Consider the following 26831-nt stretch of genomic DNA (forward strand, 5'->3'; position numbering starts at 1 on the left):
GAGGCCTGGAAGCTATTAAGGCTCATTTCAAGCACCCTTGAATGACCAGAGTTCTTTCTGACCTTCAATCAAGGTGTCTGAGAAACAGATGTTTAGATAGGTCTTCAGTTCTCAGAAACTGACCCTGGAATGAAGCACATGCACAGAGGACAGGACATCACCGCACCGGCGTACATGGAAAATCCCCCATCTTGCACCCAGTTTGGGTCTTCAGCTAACAATCATCACGCAAAAATGTCATCTCTCAACCGCAGCAACGTTGACTCTCGGTGCTCTCATTCCCCTCAGCGTAAAACCATTAGTAAAAGCAATCTGCCTAATAGCTAACACATATATTCTGCAAAAATTGCAACTTAACAACGAACACTGAGAAAAGCATCAGATATTTACCCCAAAAAGCTTAGTAAATAACGAGTAGAGGAAATTTAGCAAAATCTGGCAAACCAATAGACCGCTGTTCTATGGAGCCATAGTGATCTCAACATTAAATGCTTTGTACTTAAGCACATGGACCACAGAACCACAGAATGTTGCACCATTTTTTTAAAAGCAATTAGAGTTGAAAGCTGAATAAAGTTATCTGACATGATCTTCATCATCCATGTGAAAATGAAAAAAAAGTTCTTGACTTTGAAATAACTGTTTTAAAAAAGAGAGGAGAGATTATTATCCAGCCCTTTTTAACAACGATATTAACCATTTTAACAGGTAGTAACACCATTAAGGTCAAATGTTGCAACACATTGCTCTTAGTACCGAAGAGGCAACTAAAATTTGTTTGGTACTTCTACAGATATTTCTGTAAATTTTTTCTAGACCAACTGATGTCAAAAAGAGATGGGTATTTCAGTCATTCTCAAGACTTAAATCACCTTTAACCTGTAAAGCATTATGACCAGTTTGGATGTATACTATCCTGTTTTTCTGCTTCTGTTTTACATGTAGAAATTTAGAATTACAGCTTGCAAGAGAAAAAGGTGAAGGTGAGTCAGCCACACTGTCCAGCTCTTTGGAATATACAGCAGAACACTAAATTTGCATGTTGAAGTATACTGTTTAACAGAGACAAGGGTTTTGAGCAGAGTTACAGCACGTTTAAGACATTTCACTGACCTGTTGAACGCACTTGAAGACGGACTGTGATCTCGGTCCCTTTCCCTGTCTCTGGTACGGTCTCGATCTCTGTCTCGATCCCGGTCGCGATCCCGATCTCGGGATCTCTCTCTCTCACGTTCCCTATCCTTCTCTCTTCGTGCATAGTAATCCCACTGTTTGCTGGTGTCCAGAAGACTAGACCACGAGGGTGCAGAACCCGCAGGGTGTGGAAAGGTGACTGAAGAAAGAGATGTAGGTATTAGAAAGAAGAAAAAAAAATATCATATGGACACTTATGCATGAAAACACATTTGCCAGTTTCCTCCAATGACATTTTTCAATCTTCCCCTTTCACATAAGAGTTAATTCCAAGAAAACACTGCATTTTTTCCATGATGATTATAAAAGCTTCTGGCACTCATTTACAGACTTCTTATGAGGATATACAAAACCAGGGTATGTACCCCAAAGACTGTCTAAACACTTCCAGGGGAAAAAAAAATTGCTCAAAGAATCGGATTCTATGTGGCCAAATGGCTTGATTTTGGGGGAACAACAAAACGAAAACAACTGGAAAACAAAACTGCCTTTGAAACTCAGGTGCTCCGAAAATACAGTTCAGAAAAAGAAGGGCACTTCCAACCTTACATTTAAATGCTATTATTTTAATCTCTTGTACTTTAAAATAATTCTATTTAAAATATAATGTTAGCTATGAAGTTCTCATTCACTAATTTATATTCTACACTGTGTTTTGCCATACTTTTCTGATTACAGATGTAAAAGAAGCTTTAGAAATAAATTCAATCTGGGGAGAAGAAATAACGCTCCCACTTGTAAGATAACTCCCACTTCGTAAGATAACATTTATGAATACTCAGCACAACCACTAATAACACTAAAATGTAACAGTTTAAGAAAATAAAGCATAGTCTTAATCTAGAACTGACACGTTAAGATGTTAAGAAGGAAGTCTCAACACTGTCTCACAACCTTTTTTAGATAGCTACCAATGGGGAGAAGGAACGTGCTTCTCCACTGCTTTTTGCCAACTTTGACGTAATACAGAACTACTACTTTTAACGCCCCAATTGTTCTGTCTTGCCCTCCCTCGCCAGAAGTCCCATGAACACATCCTGTAAAGGAAAAACAAGGGCTGAGTATTTAGCTGGAAACAGCACTCTCTAGTGGACTTACAGTACTGAGGACTTCTCCCTTTCTGCTTATCTGCCTTGCTAGCTTTCCTAACTTTCAATAGATCGTTTGTTTTGAGCTCCACTTCATCATCTATAATACGAGAACAGTATTTACTTGACTTCATGGTGTCACAAAGAGATTAACAGTACAATTAACATAATTATCCACTGAACAATGTAAAGTGTGTTACTGGTGCTGTATTTAATACTGTTGAGTTATAAAACCAGTGGCTTCTGCTGACAGCTATGTTCAGACTGCCTTGCCTGTAATGTCTGGGGTATGCCTGCCCCAGAAAGCTTTGGCAGAAGCTTAAGAGAGCAGTTTGCCAAGCTTCCAGAGGAAGAATACAAAAGACTTTTAGAGCAGGCAGTGGAGCAGGAAAAAACACTTCATTGTTAAAATACATTTGCAATGAAAAGTATTATAATTCCTTTATAAAGCATTTATAAAAGGTTTTGCCTCAAATGAAATGCTTGACACTGTTTAACTTCAGGTCTACAGGCAAAATGAGGGGTTAACAGAATAAAATGCCCTAATACAATATTATGCTGTTCATTATACTGCCAAGACCTGAAATTCTTCGAAGGAAAGCAGCCGGAAATAGCAAAATAACCAGCTGGACTTAAAAGACTGCTAATTTCCTTGACTTGCCACTAGGTCAACAACACACGTATGGTATATGAGACACTGGCTGCCAGCGTATGCTGATCTAAAGTTTAAACTTAAGTTTAACTTTAAATGTATACTACAAATCAATTATTAATGGTATCACAAACTTTTACAATAAATTTTGGATACTCCATCACATCTGGAGTAGTTCTCATCTGACAGTAGTATTTCTACCCCAGTAACATGAGATAAAACAGTAATTTGACACACTGCACATTTTTATATCTAGATTTTCACCAGGAATTACTCACAACACACAAGAAGCTTACTGTCTAATATGAATTGGTGTTCTGCTTTTACTACATTGAATGAAGTAATTTGTCACTTCTATTATTTCTACATTGACTATTCCAATAACTTCTACAAGAAAAAAGACACTTCAAAAATTTAACTCTGATTTTATTTTTAAAACAGGAAGGGAGCTTTGAATAATTACTAGTTTTGGAGATGTGAGCCCTGTTTTGGAGATGGTTTAAAAACGTAAAGCTTCATGGAATAAGGCAAACTATTTCATGTTTTTCTTTGTACTTCAAAAAATACTGACTCTCAAACTGTTTCTGTAATGCTGAATGTCTTGCACGTTTCTAAAATACAAAGAACATTTAGAGCACAGATCAGAGAACTGCTTGAGGAAAAAGCAAACAAGCATTCGATATAAGGCTCTTCAGTGACTGATCAAATGCAGCTCAAGCAAAGCCAAAGATCTGATGGCAAAGGTAGCACTGAATTGTGAAAGGATTTAAGAGCAAACTGACAAAACCACACTGATGTGGTGGAAGAGCACAAAAACAAAACAGATATTGTTGAGCTATGAGTTAAGAATATTATTTTACTGTGTAACCTTCCTAAGGGGCTTGCAGTGGGAAACCTGACTGACCACAAGGGAAGAGACACCAAAGCATGAGCTGAGGAATTTGAATAGGCAGAAGAAGGGCTAGAACCTTAATCAAGACTGGTACTTTTTGCTATGTGTTCCATTTGCACATCTTCCCCTGCAATTTTGACAAAGCTAGGAAATGCACAAACTGTCAAAGATGACAGCAGGTTGGAGATTCAGTGCTATCATCCAAAGCAACTATTAAATAAATATACTTAGTGATTGTAAATCACAGTCATCATCTGTACCCTGCTGCACTGTGGAGCTCTCAATGTCCCCAAGTTCTGAATCACAGAGAGCACTGCTAAACACTGACCAGCAATCACATTGCACAACGGGGACTGCCAGAATGTGATGCTGACCAGGAAAACATCTTTCACTACAAGATGAGCAATACTGATAAAAGGCCGCTGAGTCTCCACAGATTCAAAAGTCCGTATGATACGGACAGCTAAGAGATCAGACAATTGCTTTGTGCAGCAAATATGGAAGCTTTTGCTGCAACAGAGATACCAGATACACTGGAAGCACACAGGGAAGATAGCAACGGACTGTGCTCCTTGGTCTCCGTAATCGTGTAAAGGCAAACAAATTTTTAATCCTGCTGGAGAAGTTCAAATTCAATGTTGGCATGATCACGGTAACAGTCATCCTTTAAAACTGGTGCTGCAACAACACAAGCATGCCATCATCTCTAAAGGTCAACATAAAGCTTGGAAATATTCTTATGTCCCTGACAGTACTTGACAGAATAGAAAATTCTAACAAAAGAGACATCAAAGTGAAAAACATTCTACACTGGAGACTATGTAATAGATGCCACATACATACATTAGTATGTGTTAGTAAGACTGCCTTCCTTATGATATTCTGCATGGCTTTAGTTGTATGCCTCAGCTTTTACTTTTTTGCTAAAACTTCAGAATTACTGCTAAAAAAGAAGTCTGTGTAAAGCAGATGTTTATGAATTCTTTTTCAAGAACTCTTGAAAACATAACAAGCTTCCAATACATGAAAGTAAACGTTTGATAACTGATGAGGATCCTTACAATGTCAACAAAGTACTCCTTGTTACTCCATGAACTGCTACAACTTCAAGAAATTGCAAGCCATTACAAAATGTCATTTTGTATATCCATGCCTAAGACTTCAGAACATTTGCGAAATAGATCTGCAGAATATTTGGTCTGTGCTGAACATCACACCTCCTCAGAAACGGACAAAACTTCCCCTACAATTTCTCCTCTCACTGTCTAGGGTTCAAAGGAACAAGAAGCATGGCAATAGAATTTAGCTGAAAGAAAAGGCACTAGGAGCTGGATGGCAGATGTACTGAAGGCAGAAGTAGTGACTGGCAACACACAAGGTCCTGCATCTTGGTGGGGCAGTCCTCAATGTCAGTGCAAACTGGGTGATGAAGTGATTCAGAGCAACCTGCAGAGAATGGTTTGGAGATAGTGGTGGGCAAAAATTAAATACAAGCCAGCAATGTGAGTTTGCAGCCCAGGAAGCCACTTGTATCCTGGCTACATCAAAAGGAAGGGTGGCCAGCAGGTTGAGGGAGGTGATTCTTTGTGTGTCCTCGTGAGACTCCACCTGGAGTATTCAGGTATATGGAGCATGCAGCTCTTGGGACCCCAGTACAACAAAGATATGTTAGAGCCGGTCCGGAGGAGGGCCATGAAAAATTATCAGAGAGCTGGAACATTTCTCCTATGTTGTTTAGGTTGTTCAGCACGGAGAGGAGAAGGCTCCAGGCACATCTTACTGTGGCCTTTCAATACTGCAAGGGGGCTTATAAGACTGAAAGATGGAGAGAGACCCTTTGCCAGGGCCTGTAGTGACAGGACGCGGGGCCATGGTTTTGCTCTGAGAAATGGTAGGCTTAGATTGGACGTAAGGGAGAAGTTCTTTATGATGATGGTGGTGGGGCACAGATTGCCCAGAGAAGTTGTGGATGCCCCACATTGGAAGTGTTCAAGGCCAGGTTGGACAGGACTTTGATCAAACTTGTCTAGTGAAAGGTGTTCTTGCCCATGGCAGGGAATTTGGAAATAGATAATCTTTGATGATTCCTTCCAACCCATATCATTCTATAATTCCATCTACTTTATCTTTCTATTTTCTCCTTCGGATCAAGAAGCAGAGCTGTGCTAGGTAACAGTTCTAAACTCCGCATACGTTCTGTGGATGCCCATTTGGTGGCACATGATGAAGCTTTTATTTTAGTTCACTCTTATTTCACTTTTACTGAAAAAAACACAAAGTCAAGTTTTCCAGCTTCAGACTTTTTTCCCATAACAGTAACTAAAAAAAAAAAAAAAGAAAAAAAAAAAGTGACTGACTTTGCAATAGGATAGCTGAAAGTTATAGTGTCTTAGACAAACAGTTTTTGAAAGGAGAGGTACATCACCCAGGATTTCTGAATGACTGCTCTTACTGGTTAAAATTCTGATGATATCTCAACAGTACTTGTTCTCCTGCTTTTAAATCCTTTCTGACTTGCAGAAAAAATTCTCCCTGACTTGCAGTCCATATTATGGTATATAATATTTCAAAACCACAGTTCTGCAAAAGCAGCAGGAAAACATATCCAGTATATAAATTAATAAGCAAAACAACAGTATTTACCAATAATGGTTAAATTTGCAACAGCATGTATCTATTTACAATGGTCAGCAATGAGCTTTCATAATGAAATACTGACAGGACCTTTTTAGTCTTCTAGCTAAAATCCTCATAAGCATATCAAACAATTTGATATCACACTGGTCAAAATTTCCAAAGCCAGCAAGCTTGCTTACTTACCACTGCCATATGAAAATGCACGAACAGGACGACCATCATAGCCAGAAGAATGTCCACTGTGGAAAATACATGCAAAACCATGTAAAGATACATGTGAAAACTCAGCTTTAGCAACAAAGCTACCTCCTTCAGTAAATATGTACTCATATATAATATATACGTTATATACAATATATACAATCAGAAGCAGCACTCATTCACAACAACGGTCAATACACAGTAATAAATTTACTTTCATGCACATATGATGCATTAAGTTAGGATTTTTTCTCAATTAAATCATGAAGATTTTCTTGGGAGATTTACCATCATCCTCCTGTAGGATAAATTTTAACAGAATTTTCAATTTCAAAGGAACAGATGTGTGCATCTTCCTTCACTGAGATCCAGAGGACTGACAAGTGGCTTGTACCATCTTAAATGTGTTTTGTATACGACCTGGTTTTGGCCTCCAGCAAATATTTCTCAAGGACTGTGCCAGCCAATCTTTTACCTTCTCTTATATATTTATATCTATATATACAAATATATGTATGCATATACATATAAATGCATATAAAAATGGTTTGAAAAAGTACTGTTAGGTCTGTTACAGCTGAACACTTAGAACAGAATAGAAATACAAATTTGGATTCTGTGGAACTCTGGCACTTCCTATAGCTCATGAGGGCTTGAATTTGTGCTCAAATTTTTGTGGAAATCTATAAAAAAGGATATAACAGCTGAAAAGTATACAGTTCACATAAATAAGCCTTCAGAGTACTGAAGAATACTTTAACAATCATTGCCTTAGGTCTTGGCATTGATATACCATCAAAATCAACAAATTTGTCATTTTGATACTATGTCATAACTAAAGTAGTAAGTGGCCAAGTAACCTACTCAAAGAATATGTTGAGAGGTGAGATCAGTAACATTTCTGTAAAATTACTGCAAAAATATGAAGCTGTCTCCCCTCTCCCAGATGCAAATCCACAAAACACTGGGAAATGCAAGAGAACTTATTCATTTATTTCAGTTACGGAATACTGATAGATTGCTTAGTAAGATTACAAACAGATAATCACCTGTCTATTGTGGGTATGAGGGAAGGTGGAGGACCGCCAGGTGGTGGTGGAAAACCTGTAACAATAAATTAGGTAAGGAGGAGAGAAAGAAAAAAACTAACACCCATAAACACATAAAAGAACTAGGCTAAGCATACAATGGCAAACAAATCCCAGAGAGAACAAGACAAAAATTGTTTCCGTGCAAATGGATTTTATTTTGTAAGACTAAGAACTACTTTTCAGCTTGACAAAGGCAAAACATTAAACATGTATTATCAGTGCTTCAAATTAAAAACTTTATCACTCTTAAAAATATGTTAATTTAGAAGCATGGGCAAATTCCTAAGTATCTAACTATACTTAATAAACAACCACCAAAACTATTTACTGCATAGCTGAGAAAAAAAAGATTTTATAGAAAATAAGGAAATATATATCTAGAAAACTGGCTGATTAGGTCCACTAGTCAACTGCATTTTCATACAATTTCTCTTCTGCCTGGCATCAAAATAACTGAGCCTACATATATACACATATATTTTAGTATATGTGACCTTTTATCTATATAATTGAAAGGAAGTTGATAAGCTGCACATCAGCTAAGTTTTCATCTCTTAACCAAATGTGGAAAAAAAATCTAAGCAAATTTACCTGGTGGTGGCACTGTTATTGGTATACCTAAAAAGACAACAAATATCAGATATAGTAATAGTTTATTATCTGTAGATCTAAAACCAGATTGAGCTTTCACTACATACATGATCAAGAAGAATAACATATTTTCTGTGTCCTCAGATCAAGATCTCACATTAATACAAATTGTTAAAATTTTAAACAAGCCTTGTGGAATCTAGCTTTTAATTTAAATTCCTATTCTTTAAGATCTTATTTATTTAGAGGCAAGAATAGTAAAAAATAGACTCTGGGTCTCAAGGTTAGATTTAAATTCATAATCCTAAAATGTTTAGTATACAGAAGGAAAGTAACATCCCATAAACTACATTTGCTTTATTTTATATTCCATGGTTGGATGGAAGGAAATGCAATTGGCCTCTGACCTTCAATAGCTTGGCATAGGGAATAGTAGGTCCACATGAACAAAGTATTCAGGCAGCAGTAAGCAATACAGATGTCTGACTCAATACTATGACACTGCAGTTCATCATTCAGCTGCTACGTGGAGGGAAAAAGATTGTTTTGCTCTCTATTTTCTTGCAAATATCTGAGAAAGGAGCATCCTTTAACAGAAGCATGTGCGAGAATTACTCTAACCTGATCTTCAGATCTAGCTTAGCTGTTAAAAGCTGAGAAAATTATTTCCAACTAAATTAGCTGACCTAGCAAAATATACTGCCTCAACATATAAACCTATCTTACTGATTATAAAAGGAATGGTCACAAGGTAAAAATAATTTTTTCACTTTAAAGGATGTTATCTTCTCATGCTTTGCAAAGAACTAGCTTTACCTGAACTGAACACCTAACCCTGGTACGTAGTAAACTGGGCTAAAGCAATACTGACAGAAAATGCGACTACTTCACTAGGCATAAAGCACTTTCAGTTATCAACAACTCTGCTTCCATTAAAAAGTAAGTATGTTCAATGTGACAACTCATGGCAAAACTTTGGGGAGCGAGAGAACAGAAAACTCTGGCAAATGCTTTCATCAGTTTTGACATAACTGCATAAACGTTCACACGGAACAGTACTGACCACTGCGTGATGAAATTTACATGTATCTCATTAGTTCAACATTAAAACTAAAAGACTATTGTATGGCAGCAACATTTTATTAAATCTATGCACTTATAATGTCTAGAAATGCCAACTGCTCCCAGACTGCCTTGATAGAAAGACAGAATGAAGGAATATGCAAGCAGAGGAGGAGTGATCAATATAAAAGTTCACTAATTGTTGGGAATTTCACTGACAAATTCCTACCAGCATTAATCCTATAGGATTAAACAAATGGTGAAATATAAGTGAGGTTTCTGTCCAATCCTGAAGATTTAAAATCTGATCTCTTAGCCGAAGTGTAAATCGGGAGACAGTGAACTCCAACAGCCAAATTTCTAAATTGCATGAGTCATTTTCTCTTCACCAGCATATGAGCTTTCCAAAGCGCACTACAGTTGTTAAGAACACTGGGTATCACACCATAAAATGTTTGACAGTGTAACATTTGAAAGACCAAACACTCCTGATGAAAAATCCTGAAAGAAAATTAAGATTGAGAACTCAAACTGTTGCACAGCCCAAATGTTTACCATTAATCTTTTTTGGTTAATTGTTCTAATTAACAGATCCTTCATGAGCCTAAAACATATCAAAAATATATATAATATAAAAATGTTAAGCATGTATATATTATATAATACATCAGTGTTAAGAACATAAGCTAGAAAAATACCAGAAGTTCTCTCAAAGTGATTTATTAGCTCCACCTTAGAAAGATTTCAATTGCTGCACTAAAACCTGTACATTGTTAGCACTGCACATGACACTCAGCACTATCCAGAGAACTGCCTGGAAACCCAGCAGCTAACTCCTCTTTACAAAAAGGAAAAATTTTGTATTAAACTATTAATATATTCCTCATTCACAAGAATGTTATCTTGTGAAGAATTAAAAGTAAAAATACCACCACAAGACTAAAAGCCAAATGAAAATTTTCACTTGAGTGCCACTCAAACAAAATTAAGACAGACTGAATACAACTAATATACAGAGACCAAATGTCCAGACAATTCTAATGAACTGGTTAATGTAGGGTATTACACTAAAAAAACCCACATAAGCATTTTTTCCCACAAAAACCTTTAAGAATTTCTAAAGAGTCACGATTAATGCTTATATAGTTTTAACACAGAAGCTAATTTACTTGATGGTATCAGAAAGGAAGAAAGAGTCTACATGCCAAAACATCTAAAAGATCTAATAAGATCTCAACAAATGTTTTTCCTCACCTTCCTCACTAATACAGAAATATGACACAAAACAAGAAAAAAAATCATAAGCTTCAGTTACTGGAAAAAAAATAATTTCTTAACTCTTCACTCCTTAGCCTTCTAAGTGTATGAAAATATACTTGTAGTGTCACCAGCCAATTAGTACTTCTGAGAAAAAGCACAGAAATATTTTGTCATTTCTTGCAATGAAGAGACTACACTGTACCAATGCAATGGCTTAGTATAGACCTCGTCATGTCCCTACAACATTTTTGTGCTGCCACAAAGATACATCCAGCCTAAACCTAAGTACTCAGACTTGTGTGTCAAAAGCAACTCAAATGTCATCAGTGCACCATTTTACCTAAGGCGCTCAAAATTGCCTTCAGGACATTGCATACCATCCTACTAACTCAAGGCTGGTAAATATTTACAGAAAATCAAGTATGTTTTACTAAAGGAAAGCAATGACACAGGCACTCTGCTTGTGGAGTAAGGAATCAAACATGAACAACACTGCCATAGCTTAACAACATACTGCAAATTAGCTGAACTGTGTAACATCCCTCAGAAATGTAATATAATTCAACTTGGTTCTCTTGCCACAGGGTAAATTAGGTCAAATTCTCTGTATCACAAGATAAAAAGTACACACTTAGGATGCTGAGGCTGAGCAGTCACTTACCAAACCCTAGTATATAGTGCAAAGTTATGCAACAGAAGTTCAATATTTCAGAGAAATTTTTTTCTTAAATCACAAATACATGTCACATTTTTAACTACACACTTAAACCAAAGCACATAAACCAACTTTTAAAGCCTGGTTAACAAGCAACCACATTTTGCTTTAGAGGAAAATTACTCCAACATAGCAGTAAACCTAGAAAACAGAAACTAGCACATTTTTTGCCATAGCCAGTCATCTCCTAGGACTATTTGAGAATTTTCTACATTTGGTGCTTTGAATTGTTCCAGGACTTGTTCCTCAGAAAATATTTGAATCACAAGAGTGAATGAATACAGAACAAGAAACCTAACTTCAAAGCAAGATTCTTTTTCAAAGGCGCTTTTGGAAGACGTTTTTTATTTGGAATACTTAAATTTTCTGGCAAGTAGTCCCAGTTTAATATTGAGTAAGTGTATTTTTTTTACTCCTCCTCCAGTGAACCTAGAAGGGATGGCGGAATCTATTTTAGGAACAGCTTTGATGATAAAGAGCTGGCAACAGCACAATTAAAACACAGGCCTGAGGAAACCAAATCCACAGCTCTTAATCGTTATTTTCGAATCTACTCGAAGCAAGGAAGGATGTTCCAGAAGACCTTTTGAACAAGCCTGTGTCATAAACCTGCCCGTAAACCATGAGACTAAAACCTGCTGGCTTGATCTGCAACACATGTGGATTTCCTTCATTTTTAAAAATTCAACAGGTGAAGGGTTTCATAAGACAAGTCCAGTACCTTTATGTGACATCCCTGCACCAAGTGCGTCTGAGGTGTCTATAGGGGTGGTTCTCATGTTTTTAATAATATACAACTTAGAACGCCTTTTCTGAACCCAATTACAATTAAAACCATTACTTTCTAAAAACCTGCAATGCAATACAGATATTGTTTCATCAGAAAGGTTTAAATGAAGCTTAAAACTGCAGCAAGTATTATTGTCACATTCCTTCCCTTTCTGTCCTCTCCTCCAGTAAGGAAACACCACAAAATCACTCGAGCACTATCATATTCTCACTTCAGAGACTCTATTTTTTATATTTATTAAAAAAAAAAAATTGGAAAAGGCAGAGAATTATTTCATCTTTAAATCTCTTCTCCTGACTTTTCCAGGTGTTATAATTTTTGTGTATGACCATCACTGAGGAAAGCCAGAGCTTGCCAGGCAGAATGAGTTAAGTTTTAAAATTAGGAGGGGCAATTGAAGAAGCAACTTCTTCTATGAGGATTTAAACCCTATAAAGGCTCACACTAGTTGCACTCAAATAATGTTACCTCTTTGCTTATACGTAAGAATATTAACAGAGAAACTTTGAAAGATTCCCTCTGAAAGCAGAATAACTAAGAAACTGCTCAGCATGATTTTCAGAACAAATCAAGCAAAAGAATCCAAGGAACAGAAGAAAATAAGGAAAGAGGCTCCACCTTAAATCAGTCTCTTCTGTAGAAAAATGCTCCACTTCTCTACTCAAATACACCACAAAGTTTCTCCATCTATTTTAATTTCTCACTGACCATTCTTCTCAGTTTTTTGCCAAATCCTTTTGAACTTAATGCCTTAAAATGACAAATGCAGGTAACTGTACTACTTGTGCAAATGCCCATGACACTTCTCCCAGTAAATTTCCATATATATCAAAATTCAATAAGTGTTCAGTAAATAGCAGTAAATTTCAAAACAGATTAATAATGGGAAGAGTTCTCAAAGAGCTTTGATTCTTCTAAGATTCACAGACACAGGACACTGGGAAAAAACATCAGGGACTAATAAGACTTCTGACTGAAAGAAAGGGTACAGAGCAAATGCAATACTTATCAAAACTTTGGGAATTCATACATGCTGTGAGAGAAAAGGGGAAATAGAACTTCTCTTGCTGCTTTGACCTTAGACATCAGAGAATCCAACTTGTGACACAAATTCACAGTATGCCATACTTCTAGTTCAAAAGTTTGTAGAATGATGTGTTAACACGTACTTCTCAATTGCATTAACAGTTATTGAAGTACAGAGAACAGCTTCTCACTTCAAATATTTTCAAGAACACAAGAACCAGCAGTTAGTCTTTAGGTAATTATTTACTACTTGGGATTATGCTTACTGAGAAAGTAAAAATAAAAGTTTCTGGTTTTGTCTTACAGATACATTTAAGAAAAGAGCAAAACACGAAATTCTGAAATTCTGCACAATGCACCTGAAGCATTTGATGTTAACGAATCTCTTATTATTCACATCCTATGTAAGGCAGGATACTTACCTGGTGGGGGAATCAGAGGTGGAGCAGTACTGACAGTTGGAGGGGGTGGGAGGAAAGGAGGTGGTGGAAGGTGAGTAGGTGGAGCTCCTGGAGGGAAAAATGGAGGTGGCTTGGTAAAACTGTCTACTTCAGGATTAGAGCGTTCTGAAAGAACCTGCAAAATATCAAACTCTAGTTACAATTGCTATCTGAAAAGGGCAGAAGATAGGTTTCCTCTCTTTCTAGTTACTAAAATAGGAAAGTATCACTTCACACCTAAAGACCCATATTCAGATGGTGTAAGTTCTACCTGCATACCTAGTTCAGCGTATTTGCCAAGTACCTTTAAAGGTCTAAGAGCACCTTATATTTATATAATGGAGAATATTTAAAAATCAATATGAAAAGCATAAAAATGACCCAAGACTATAAATTACTTAAACACTCTTAGATCAGATGAAAAACACATGGCATTGTTTTCAGTATCCACACTACAATCCATTACTATTTTCACTGTTTAACCTTAACCTAAGCTGGCATGAAAATGCAGCTAGGGCACCAAGCAACCCTGATGCTTCTCTCTGATTCTTCAGGAGAGAAGTGTGTTCCATCTTAATAGATTTAGTTGCTTTCTTAGGATAGTAAAAGTCTGAAGACTAAAACCATGAAGACTAATCTTGCAATTTATGGTAAAATACTACAATATAATTAAAAACAAGCTACTATCAACTATTTATTCATTCACACCTTATTTTTAAAAGACTACATTTCTTGAACTGCATACAAGGGGGCTTTCACTTTCAGCATTAGTGTCTGGCAGGAACAGGGCACAAATGGGCAATTTAAATATTTATCTTTGTCACTCCATAAACAAAACACAATCCCACGCAGTTCTAGCAGAGCCAATGCTGTCTCCTGGACTGTAAGTCTGCAACATTGCTCATTTCTCTGCAGTAAGAGGTATACCAAAACATTTCTCTTTTGAAATCTATCAAGTATTTCATCTTCATGTATTTCGATAACTGCCAAAACTTTACCCCTGAACTCAAAGCTACTTATGTATTACTCATTCATATACACTGATGCTTTAGTCAGAAGCTATGAGGAAAGCAAAGAGGTCTTTTAGTCAAAAATAGAATGCCAAACTGCAGTGTAAAACCTGTATGTTGCTGTTTTCATTAGCACGCCGTCGTCCTTCCACCCTGCTGATAGTGATGGTCTGTCCAATCACATCTATTGTGCCAGATATCCGCCTGCAACACAGGACAAACCAGAATCAACAAGCAGAATCAGAAAAGGGAAAAAAAAGAGAAAAAGAGAGAGACAAAAGCCTTATGGACTTCTCTCATTCTGAATGGCAAAAGTTCTTTCTTCTGTAGAAAACATGAAAGACTCTTCCTGAAGAACACTAAAGGGGATCCATTTGCTGAACTATATAGAACAAGCATACAGAACTAAACAATATAGCAATAAAGACTCCTTTAATAAATAAAGGCATACTCTACAGCAGTCTCCTTCCACCCCATAAAAATACTACTTCTGCTCTTCTGTTACAGAAAAAAACCAACCAAACAAAAAGATCACAAAACTTCAGTAAGAAAATAATATATTACACAGAACTTTCACAAAAATCTAATGTGAAATAGCTATAAACTATTAATTAGAAGTAATTACTAAATTGCATGAAACTATAATGAAGATTCCAGGGAAGATCAAACAAAGGTAAGATAGAAGAAAAAACATAAGCATAAAACCTAAACACTAAAATTCAAAGTATAATTAACCACAGGGAAATACACGGACACAAAAGAAGTACTCCAGGCACCAGACCAGAAAATATGACAAATATCTGAATGTCACCTAGTAAAACTAAAACCTGGGATTTGTGACAATGGGAATCACTATTTTGAAGAGAAGAATAATCCAAAGTATAGTGAACTTTCCTGTTATCAGCCCTAAAACACCAGAAACCAAGGTTTAAAGAAAATGTATAACCCTTATGCAGATATAACAAAACCTATCTGCATAAGAGTTATAAAAACCAGGTTGGACTAAGGCCTTGAGCAACCTGGTCTAGGGGAGATGTCCCTGCACTTGTCAGGAGAGGTTGGGGTAGACGATCTTTAAGGTCCATTCCAACCCCTTAACATTCTATGATTCTACCTGCTCTGCAGGCCATTATTGATTTCTAAAAGATGTTAAAAAGTAGGATTCACCTAAGTCAACTTTGTTAGAAAATGACATACAAAACTACAGTGCTAATGGGTAAGAGAAACAAAGGTTCATCTGTGTCTTACCTATAAGGGAAACCACAGCAGATTAAACTGATAATATTTAGCAAGAACATGATACATAACAGTAAAAGATTGGAAAAAAAACCTTCCTGAAATGTCCAAAGAAACAAATCTATAGAAAGAAAAACTACTTCTAGTTTCAGAACACAAGTTCTTGTCTTTTTTGCATCTAGTGTACTATTAACCACATGAGCACAAATATTAGGGAGAACAACTGTAAATTGGAATTACAGGCTCAGAGTTCTGCCAGACTGATAGCTTGGACTCCAACTGCTCAGATACCTAGATTCCAAGGCAACTGAAAAAGACACAGCAGACAGTAGAGCATGAAGGAACAGTTAGATCTCCCAGAGATAATCTGAAGCTCCTTAGCAGACTGCATACTTAGGATGATCCAAATGCCTGTCCTCTGAGCTTTTCAGTATTCTGGGTTTAGAGCTTCCTCCTGGATTTTAAAGCAAGCTTATTAAGGACAATAGTTTAGAGTTAAAAAAACCAAAAAAACCCCCAAACAAAACCAGTGCAATGGTACCAGGGTCTGAGAACATATCTGCAAAATAAACCAGTATATACTATACAGCAATATATACTATACAACGATAACACAAATTTAAGAAATTCTCAGGTCTTCTAATACCCCATCCTAGAAGTTAGATTGTTCCAATAATCAACACCTACCTTTCTAAACTTCCCTAGTGGTCTTGCATGGCCTTCCAGCACTGCTAAACTGGATTATTATTTTGCTTTAAGTAACTAAATTGAAAACATAGGTATTATAAAATAGTTGTTAAAATAACTGTTTTCACCATCTCAGTCTTCACTGACAGTGCATTTGGTTTCAGAGTTCTAAAACACTTGTTCTCCTCCATCACCGGTATCTTCTCTTAATTATCTAAACCATCTCCTAGAAAACTCATTTTACCTAGCTTTAGTCCTTGTGCATAACAGATGACACTATTCCACAGCAAACAGTCCCTGCCTGGCTCACTCCACTGATGTACAGGGCTTCCACTTGGGAGCGATGTACACAGCAAGAATTAAGACTCTTCCTCTCTTGTACTGTTTGCACACTGCCAGCAACTCTTAAAATCAGCACTGAAAACACACACAGTGGCACCAATGCAAGAGTACTGGACATTAAAGTAATATATGCCTCAACCATATTACAATAATATTAATTTTGGCTTGGGAAGCAGCCCAAACACACCACTGCAATATCAAATGAAGCAAACCTAGACTACCAATTAGTTGATTCCTAGACATCAATTTTACTGAAATAAATAGAGCTTTCACTTAATTTAGATTGTGAAGAGTGTACCTGTGCTCAGTCTCACTGAGACGGTACTTTATAATTATTACTTAAATAACGTTGTATAGTGTTATGTCCACTGTTCTTCCCAACAACTCCCAAAATATTTAATTTTCATAATGATGGATGAGTTTGGGAAATTGCCATCACACCTTGAACTTGACAAATTCTCTATTTCCAAGATTGCAATAACTACTTCATTGAGTACTCCACTAAAAGAGCTTGAAATTGAACACGAGGAAGCATAAATTCAGTGGCAAATAAAGCAGCAGATGACACCTCGAATCACAGGTAAAGTCACAGACATCAAGTCACAGCAAGCGGGCACAAGGAGAAATTTCCAAGACTCCCCAGACATTATCTAGAGTCCTGATAAGATGTTAAACAGGCATTACTCGGTTTCTGTCTCAGTGCCATAAGAAAAGAAAAGGAAGGGCTTAGTTTGTCCCTTATGCGATCAAGGCACCTGGAATACAGATGCATTCCCAATGGATCCATTGAAACATAAAAAGGCAATCCACACGTGTGGGATGCACATGAACCACAGCAGAGTTCATACAAAGTGTAGCTTAAAAGGAACATTCCAGCAACTCTGAGTTATTTCACTCCAATTAGAGAATGGTTATTTATGGGTTATTTGCACTAAGAATACCACTCTCCATGGAGATTAATTCAGAAAGATAACTCAATCTCTTTTGGAAAGCTGAGTTTAGATTCTACAGAGCAAAGAGAAAGGGGGGAAAAAAAGAAGAAGAAAAAAAAAAGAAGGCAAACCCAGTTATTTTCCAAGTTCATAGCTTTAGAAATCCTTATCCTTACCACAGACAAAATAAATAATCTGCTTTTTGGAACACCACCATATGACTCTTCAGGATTCAGAAACAGATTAACTACTGGAGGCCACATTTATTAAGCAGACTTACAGTATAGCCTAATATGTATGGAATTATAATATGCTTCAATATGTTCTTTTCTTCTTTCTTGATTTGCTGATGTATTTTATGTTTTATTTTCCTCCTCTTGAGGACAGCCTCAACTTTGCTGAGCTCACCACTGATTGATATAAATAAGAATCTAACAGATTTACTACAGAAACCACTTGTATAGAAAATAGACTTTTTTTCAGAATAATATCTGAGTATCTTTTACTTAGTCTTGCAAAGCTAGTTAATGAAACAAGAGAAACTGGTACTTTTTCATAGTAATGAAAGATCAGAAATCTATTTTCTATAAAAAATCTGTTGACAGAAAGCTCTAAGCACAGATAAAGCTGATGAATAGCCCACTGCACTGATGGGCTAATTTCTCTGAAAGCAAGACCCATTTAAATGTAATGTACACTTCAGTAAAAGCATAAATGGAGGTTAAAAACCAAAAAACTTCTGACAGAAATAAATTTTGTGATGGAGAGCTGCTATAGGTATTACTTGAATGAGAAAATACAAGCTTTTACAGCCAGCTTATAAATGAAACTTACGCTTATTTCTCTACTACTAAAGAAAAACTGTCTCACAGTCCTTGAAAAATGACATGAGGAAAAGCACTGGTCTGAAAAAAAACCAACTTCTGTATCGTGGTTGGTTACGACACAATTGAAAGATATCAAAGTCCTCTTCATGGTCTAGAAAGCACTGTAGTCAAAAGAGGTTCCTTCAGGTTTTTACCATAATTACGACTATGCCCACAATAAATCTTTAACTAACTCCCTCTTGAAAACAAAGATTTTATTTTATACCACATTGTTTGCATACAATGTCCATTTACTAAACTATTTCCATTATGATCTAACTCCTCCCTCAGGGTTACGCAACACTTTATGCACTCAACAGCCCTAAGTATCAAAGAATCAAGGCAAGAAATCCAGGTGTCATTTCTAAACAACTAGTATTTCAGCTAGGATTAAGACAGCCACTGTTCAAGCAAAATTTCCCAGAGATACACTGTTATGAACAAGCACTGAATTTTTCTTTGAATTACACATTTAGGATGCATTTCTAATGAATTAGCAACATTCATTTGCTGGTGAGCCATAACACTGTACCTATTTTGTCAACTACAACTTCCATATCGGTAACGAGTAATATTATTGCTAGACCTCAGGGGTTTTGGGGTTTTTTTTGAGACAATTTGCAATCACATGCAAGCATCTGCTGTACTCAAATCAAAAAGGTAAAAACATAAGCACAGAATTATTTTAATGTTCGTTTACAAACAAATGAAAAAAAGTAAACACCACTATCTGTCCCCAGAGTTGCAACTGAAGAGCCATATGTAATGCAATGTCCATGTGTAAAATCATCCATGAAGCAATATTACAGCCCTGACTAGTAAGTGAGGAACTAAAATGTTAAATGAGCATCATGCCCTGAATTGTTTTTCCCCTTCACCTTAATTCCCATCATTGGTCCCTCCTGTATTGTTCCTACCACTTTTTGATGCCCGAACTTGCTTTTCTGGAGGCAGTGTTTGTCTGTGACTGAGAAGAGCTGCTGCTTTTCCTGGTGAGGTAAATTGCCTAAATCTTTCTGTTTCCTTACCAATCCCCACACCAATGCTGCTACACCAAATTGTATCAATCGTCTCTCCCTTTCACAGAATATATCAACTACTACTAGAAGCCAAGAGAAATTTTACTGCTACATGAGAAGTGCTTCCAGCAATTTCTCAACAAGGCTACTGCAAATGCCACATGGCATAAAGGCAATTATTTTAAATCATTGAAGATCTATATTGCTGAAAATTTTCTGCCTACTTAAAATAAACTCTTTAACAAAAGAAAGAAATTAGTCCAACCCCATAAAACACTGCCTGGTTATACAGAAGTTAGTAATACAGGCTCTTATAGAAAGAAAGTGCAGGCAAGGGTATGGTTGATTCACACTCCCCCTCACCCCCCCAGAAAAATACATTTGGGTGTTATTGAACTGACTCTTATTGGATGGAATAATTGAACACAAGTGCCTCTAAATTAGTCAAGGTACCGACGGATGCAGTGCTAAAGATAGGTCATAGCTCCTAATCTTTAATGGTTGATGATGAAAGTGTACAATCTGTTCTACCTTTCTTACCATCATTTGTAACATGACAGTAATGATAATGGCTTTTAATTTGCACAGAATCAAAACTTCTAAACAGGATCACTAAAGAACTGAAGTAAAACAGAAGCATGGATTGATCCTAAGCCAAGTGCCAGATATCAAGCAGCAGTGGCTTACATACAAAAGACAGAACTTACTAAAGCCTGGGGCTGGGAGAAGAACCCCACTAAGGAAATTTCTCTAATTTCAAAGAAAGTGCAATAAAATATTCAAATATGGAGAAACTAAAGCTGCCTTGCAGGAAAGAGACTAGGTTCCAGGAATTCTTACACTTGTTAAAATCATAGCTGTCAGATTCCATCTTGTTTAACTGAAAAAATGCGTTAGCTAATACTCATAAGGACCCTAACTAGAAATACTATGAAGGCAAATGTAATTACACACAGAAAACACAGTGTCATAAATCAACTGGATTTCTGTAACTGTCTTGTTACTTGGTCCTGCCGTTTCATCTCCCCTTTTCTTCTACTTTTTCCCTAATAGCCAAGAAGGTATTAGCATAGCATCACCAAGAAGGTAGTAACATAGTATTCATGTCTGATTATGCTAAATGGGATTAGGATACTTCTACCCCTCTTTTCTGCCTGTTACAGAAACATGCTTTCCTTTTTTTCCTACAAAAATCGTAAACTTCAAAGACATAGAGGTAACAGTATAAAGAGTTCTTTGGTCATGAGTTACAGCTAACTGACCTGTTTGCTGGAATTCCTGATTTGAATAAGGCAGGAGGAGATGTGAAATCAGGTTTGGTCGACTGCACAGCCAACTCTTTCTCCAAATTTCCAGTTCTGCCCTGCTGTACCTTCAAAATAATGTTTCATCATTAGTTTACCCTCGCAAGTGTAGCAGCTCCAACACTCAACATAACAAATAGCCAACACAAAAAGAAAGTAAGTTCAACTTTATTCAGATTTTCAAAAAATGTCACCTCTGCACAGATAGCAAAGTTATGTATTTTGTATTGATGTATTACTTAAGTACTGTGTTTAATATATGTAAGAATCATTATGCCAGAGAATGAATTGTTACAGAAGATCACACAGTTTAAATATTTATTTTCCAAGCATTTCATTTGTATGTGAACAGACCAAACTGATTTTCTTGAAGCATGTCCTGCATGAACAAAGTTACATCTTAATTTTTAAAAGAAGGAAACTTATTAAAAAGATCTTCATAATCTAAACAGAGATATCTAATAAGCCTGCTATCCATTACCAACAAGCCATGAGACAACTTGAATGGATTCTCCATCTGCCTCACTGATCATGAGATCTAGTAACCACTTAATTTCCAAGTCATACCAGGAAGCCACCTCATACTCTAGGTTATGCAAACTGTAAAAGATTTTTCATTAGTTCAGACTGAATACTTCAGAAACACCCTGCTGTTTCTGAAGTACTGCAAAATTCCAGACACTTTTTTTTTAATTAAAGCTATTCAAAAGCTTTGGTGCAAGTACATCAAGCATTGTTTTACTCCAGCAGCAGCTTTATGTGAAAGAAAAACCTACATGGGTTAGCATTAAAGACAAATATATACTGATTCAATTTTTAAAGTCCCTCCCACTGTACCAGCTACATCACTCTACATAGCTAGTCCACTCACGCTAGAACATCGTATAAATTGCGATCTCACTGCTTATAGGCAAGTGAACTACTATATTTCTACAGAATCTCACTTCTAAACATGGGCACTCTTTCCCAAACCCACAAAAATGCACATCAATAGTTAAAATTCATTAAAAATTTAATTAATATTTCCTATCCAGAAATATGAGGGGGAAAAGGTAAAAGTATTGATCTGAAAAAGACTTCTACAAATTAATGAGTAACTGGCAAATGTAGGAGACATTCTTGTGGAAACTAAAAAGCTAGCAGAGAGATTTTCTAGCTTTCTGCAGCCACCTGTGAAAGTCTCCTTTCTCATGCAAACTAGCTGGGAAATGTTCAAGGATTTGTAAACTATTTCACAGGTGCAGGCCGTTTGTGTCTTTGTTTTCCACACCGGGAAAAATATTTTGGAAATGGGTGTCAGAGCATGCCGCCAATCACTCTGGGAGGAGGATGGTCAAGCACCCAATGATGTTATGCCACTCTTGCGAACAAAGCTATATAAGCTGATTTATAAAATTAAATATAGCCACTTCTGGCCATTGAACCCGAACCTGGACTTGCATCGTTCTTCACCATTCTTGATACAACAGCGACACATTCTTGCGTATTACAGGAGATTAATATAAATTACATGTAAATATCACGTAAATTACATGAGACTGTTTCAGAGGAGAAGGAAAAAAAGTTAGTGAAATTAATAATTATACGTAAACTCCTTGTAAAACATGACAAACTCTTACAACACGAGTTTGATCACTAGAGTCAATACTGAGCTAGAAATAGGGGCAGTGTTGGGTTGGACTACTTGTCCTTCTTCCTTCAGAACATTTGAAAGAAGTTTGAGATTACAGTCAGTTGCAAATTGTAACTCCTACTGTCCACTGTTTCTACTGTCCCACAGCAGTTTCATAATGATAACTGAGGAAGGTATAAAGCCCCAGAGACCTTCTGATCGATTCTTGCTAAAATAAAATCAAAATAACTGAATATCCTCAAAAAGCAAGTAAGAGAAAACAAAAACATCTGTCTGCAATTGACAGTTCTGTATCTGCAATTGACAGGAGTACACAGAAGAAAGAAACAGTTCCAAGTCACTTCAACGACAGTTCAAGAACAAAAATGACTACATATTGAGAATAGGTAAAATAAATAACCTTTGTATTATAATTTTAACTTTAGTGTCAAACAAATGAGTAAATGAGAAACTGAGAAGATAAAAAAAGGTTCAATCCTTAAGATAAAAATGCTGTCACACAGATCTTTCTATTCTCTGAAAAACAGCATTTCTGAAGGGAAAAATTATTAGACGTAACTTGATTTATTGTCCGCTAACCCCCAAACGATAACACAAAAACATGGAAGATTGATTTTCATATCAGAGTTGTCAAGGATAACTGTTACAAAACACAGTAAGAGCTACAATGCCACAGGAAAAATAAACACGCCATAATCTACAAAAGCTTCCCCACCACATCTGCACAAATTCTTTAATCTGCACAAAAGTATGCACTACAACTACAAATAAACCACCAAGAAAAACAATTTCACTGGGAAATTTGTTAGTTCACCAGGCCACTAACTCACATGCTTGCAGAAGAGTGACGAACAAAGCAACACTTCTTAATCCACATTTTCTGACATATACAGAAAGTCACCGTAAGATGAGAGTATGAAATAATGGCTGTGTCCATAGCAGTTGTTGTTCTATCAGTCTGTGCTGGCATGGGAAGCAATACTCAAGAAAAATGAGAGCAACCAACAAAATTTTACTAAAATTCACCTTAAAAAGATGGTATCTGCCATCGAGAATCTCTGCACTTGGTCTTACTTCCATAGCTTTGTCTTCAGCCTAAGTTAAATAACACATTGCCCATTAAGATACCATACAACTCTTAAATGATGGGCCACAATCTCAATAAAGGTACAGATGCAATCTAGCTGTAGCTGTCTGTCACACTATCCACACAATTGCCAGTGAAGCAACACAGTAACACTCGAGGTTCAGGGGGGGAGTCAGGTGAAAACTCTAACAAATGTACTGAACCGGGCAGAACAAGCTTACGACACACAAGCAGCTTTACAGGGAGAAAAACCACGTACAGTACCAAAAAATCACTGCTTACCGTAATTTTGTTTGTGGTTGAGGTAACTGGCAAAATTTCAAGACCCATTCGTATTCTCTTTTGTTTTTCACAGTAAGCTTTCCAGGTATCTTCATTGAAGCCATAATTAAAATAATCTGAGAGATCAGCCCCTTTAAGTAGACAAGCACAGGTTTTTTAGGACATTACAAAGTCCATCTTTTCTCCACTAAACATATATACATCTCTATTTGGAGCATCAAAACTGAACAGGTATTGATCTAAAAAAGCACAACTGAAAGGCACAATTAATCAATAGACACAGAGAATTCATGGCTAAGATAATAAAACCATTAAAATTTAGTCAGAAACAATAGATTGCCTAGCATCATGAAGTGGGGACCAAGAGTAGAGAATATCACAGGATATTATAATCCCCCATATCTTTACAATAAGATAAATATAAGATCTATAGATTTGCTTTACGTTCAGTGAAGAACCACTCCCTTTTGTTTTGCTTGTTCTGTACTTGACTTCTCATTTTGTTTGGGCTCCTAGTTTCATTTGATGCCAGGAAGTATTTTTATTGTAAGAGAGAGAACAGTTGTAGCTCAAATGCACAGAATATATTTAATATAGCTAACAGTTCAAACACTAGATAATTATAATTCTTTTTTTTCCATTTTGTAAATACTATTTTTATTACCAAAGCAATACTCAAACACTAGGAAAAAACTATATGCAGCAGCAAGACGTACTGCTACTAAAAAAACAATCAACGCTGGTATAATTACAAAAGTCTGGACAAACCACTTGAGCCAACAAGACAATACAGAGGAGACCCAAGGAAAGTCCGTGTGGAAAGTCCGAGTTTCTTATTCAAAGCTCACGGTTGTCTATGCACTAACACAATCCAGCATGGGCAGCTACGTTTCGCCATTCTTCCTGCTAAGACCTGCTAGAACTATTCTCCATTTTGCTTTATCTTGTGTTCCATGGCACAGAGCAATGGCAGTAACCTCCACAGAAACACAGATTTCCAAGGAAAGTTCAGGATATATATGTATTAAAAAAATGGCCTGTCTCTTCCTCCTGATATATGATCGGGATGTGTACTAAGAAACACAGCACACCAAACACACTGTGGCACAGCAGGAAGGCACAAGTAATGTAGTTGCTTTTTCCAGGTTATACTGTACAGTGCCTCCTAGGCATAGGTAAGATGACATCTACATGCAGTCAGTAGGAATCCCTATTAAAATAACCTACCGAAGACCTACGTATCAGTTAACGTAAACCAGACATTACCTGGCTTTCTCCAAGGTTTATCTTCAAAAGAATCTAAATCTACTTCCAGAAGTGGCACACCATTAATACTCCCTGGTGCATCTAGATCCAGTCCTTTAACTTTTGCACCTGCAAAGAAAACTTAGACATTTAGAGCCTTCTGTCTCTACCAAATGGAATTTTATCAGTAGCATTACACTCAGAATAGAAATAAGAAGCCAGACAAATTTATCAAGAAGTCTTAAAAGTAACAATTATTTCCTTAATCCAAACCAATCCAACCTTTTTTTCATTTTATACTAATATTACTGTGTAAATTTTCTTACCAGAAGATCCATAAGCTCGTCCTCCTGCCTTAATATTGAGATTCACAGGTGCTGCTCCATAACTTTAAGAAATTAACAAAAAAAAATGAATTAGACAAAGAAAACTTTTAAACCAGAAGAAAAACACAAAACAAGAGAGAGCTAGATCCAGAAACAAATTGGACCCAGGCTCAATCACCATCCTGAATCTCTAGCTTTCCAAGCTGGTAACTGTAAAAGTAAAGAGATCAGCCTAGGAGGAAGAGAGAGTACCTTTCTATGCTCAGTAGCAACTTCTCCAACTAATATACAGTAGTGAAGCAAGTCCCAGTCACTCTTCCTGAGTTGAAAGGATAAAGACCTTGATAGAAACAAGAATGGACAGAACCAGAAGAAGAGAGAGAAAGGAAAAATGCAGTTCATATATGGATACAGATGATAGTCTGGGGATTAGAGTAAAACCAAAATAAATTAAAAATAAAAAGGAAAGGTTTAGATGGATAATTTTCTCTTTTCATAACTATTCCATTTGATTTGTACAGAAGTGGAAAATACAAGCACTTCTCTAAAATGACTGAAGTGCTGTTTCAGTGTACTAGTAATCGTCTATCCTTGTGACCAATAGAAAAGTAAGTAATTTTTCACTTTCTAAAATACTTGAGAGCTTTCTTCATAAAAATGCACTCAGAAATCTAACTACTGAATAGATTTAACTATCTTAGGAATTACAGTATTGTTCATTTGTAACATTAAAAGCTGGATTTCCCTACCATTTGTGTGCAAGGTAACTTATCCTCACAGATGACCCATGAACATCATGAGATTAGCAAGTAATTAGGCAGCCAGGGTATACTTTACAGTATCCACTTTCACACAGTTCTAGTTTTCTTCCAAGTGCTACAACAGCACAAAACTGGCACACAACACTTACCCTTCTGATCTGCCACACTGTATTTGTGCATGATTTTGTCAAACAAATCTATAGGGATTTTTTAAACCGCAGTTGACTACTATATGAAAAATTGCTTAATCCTATAAAATAGACTTGTTCTACTGCAGTTAAAATGAACAGCAATGTTCAGTTTGTTTTAGATTACTGCCCTTCTGTGAACTTTCCATCCAGTTTTCCCAGAAAAAAAGGTTTTTCAGAAAACAGGCTAGTCTATATAAAACTTTCTACTCTAATTAGATTTAGGATCATATGCTCATTGTTTCCTGCATACATGGAAAGAACATCAGCAAAT

General features: G+C 36.5%; 1 protein-coding gene across 5 annotated transcripts in view; it reads right to left on the bottom strand.

Annotated features, from left to right (window-relative positions):
• Positions 1–26831, bottom strand: part of FIP1L1 (factor interacting with PAPOLA and CPSF1) — a 38271-nt gene that overhangs the window by 4286 nt on the left and 7154 nt on the right. For 2 of the 5 annotated variants that reach the window (XM_082281472.1, XM_082281468.1), the window contains exons 5-14: positions 25609–25670; positions 25304–25411; positions 24038–24168; positions 20994–21103; positions 14760–14853; positions 13622–13775; positions 8347–8373; positions 7714–7768; positions 6647–6702; positions 1114–1333 (exon numbers count right to left, since the gene is read on the bottom strand). In XM_082281472.1, the coding sequence (XP_082137598.1) occupies positions 1114–1333; positions 6647–6702; positions 7714–7768; positions 8347–8373; positions 13622–13775; positions 14760–14853; positions 20994–21103; positions 24038–24168; positions 25304–25411; positions 25609–25670 (1017 nt within the window). The remainder of the gene's footprint in view (positions 1–1113; positions 1334–6646; positions 6703–7713; positions 7769–8346; positions 8374–13621; positions 13776–14759; positions 14854–20993; positions 21104–24037; positions 24169–25303; positions 25412–25608; positions 25671–26831) is intronic. The other 3 variants (XM_082281469.1, XM_082281471.1, XM_082281470.1) reach the window with 3 other exon arrangements.

Source organism: Coloeus monedula (genome assembly GCF_965178545.1).
Source record: "Coloeus monedula genome assembly, chromosome: 5".
Taxonomy (NCBI): domain Eukaryota; kingdom Metazoa; phylum Chordata; class Aves; order Passeriformes; family Corvidae; genus Coloeus; species Coloeus monedula.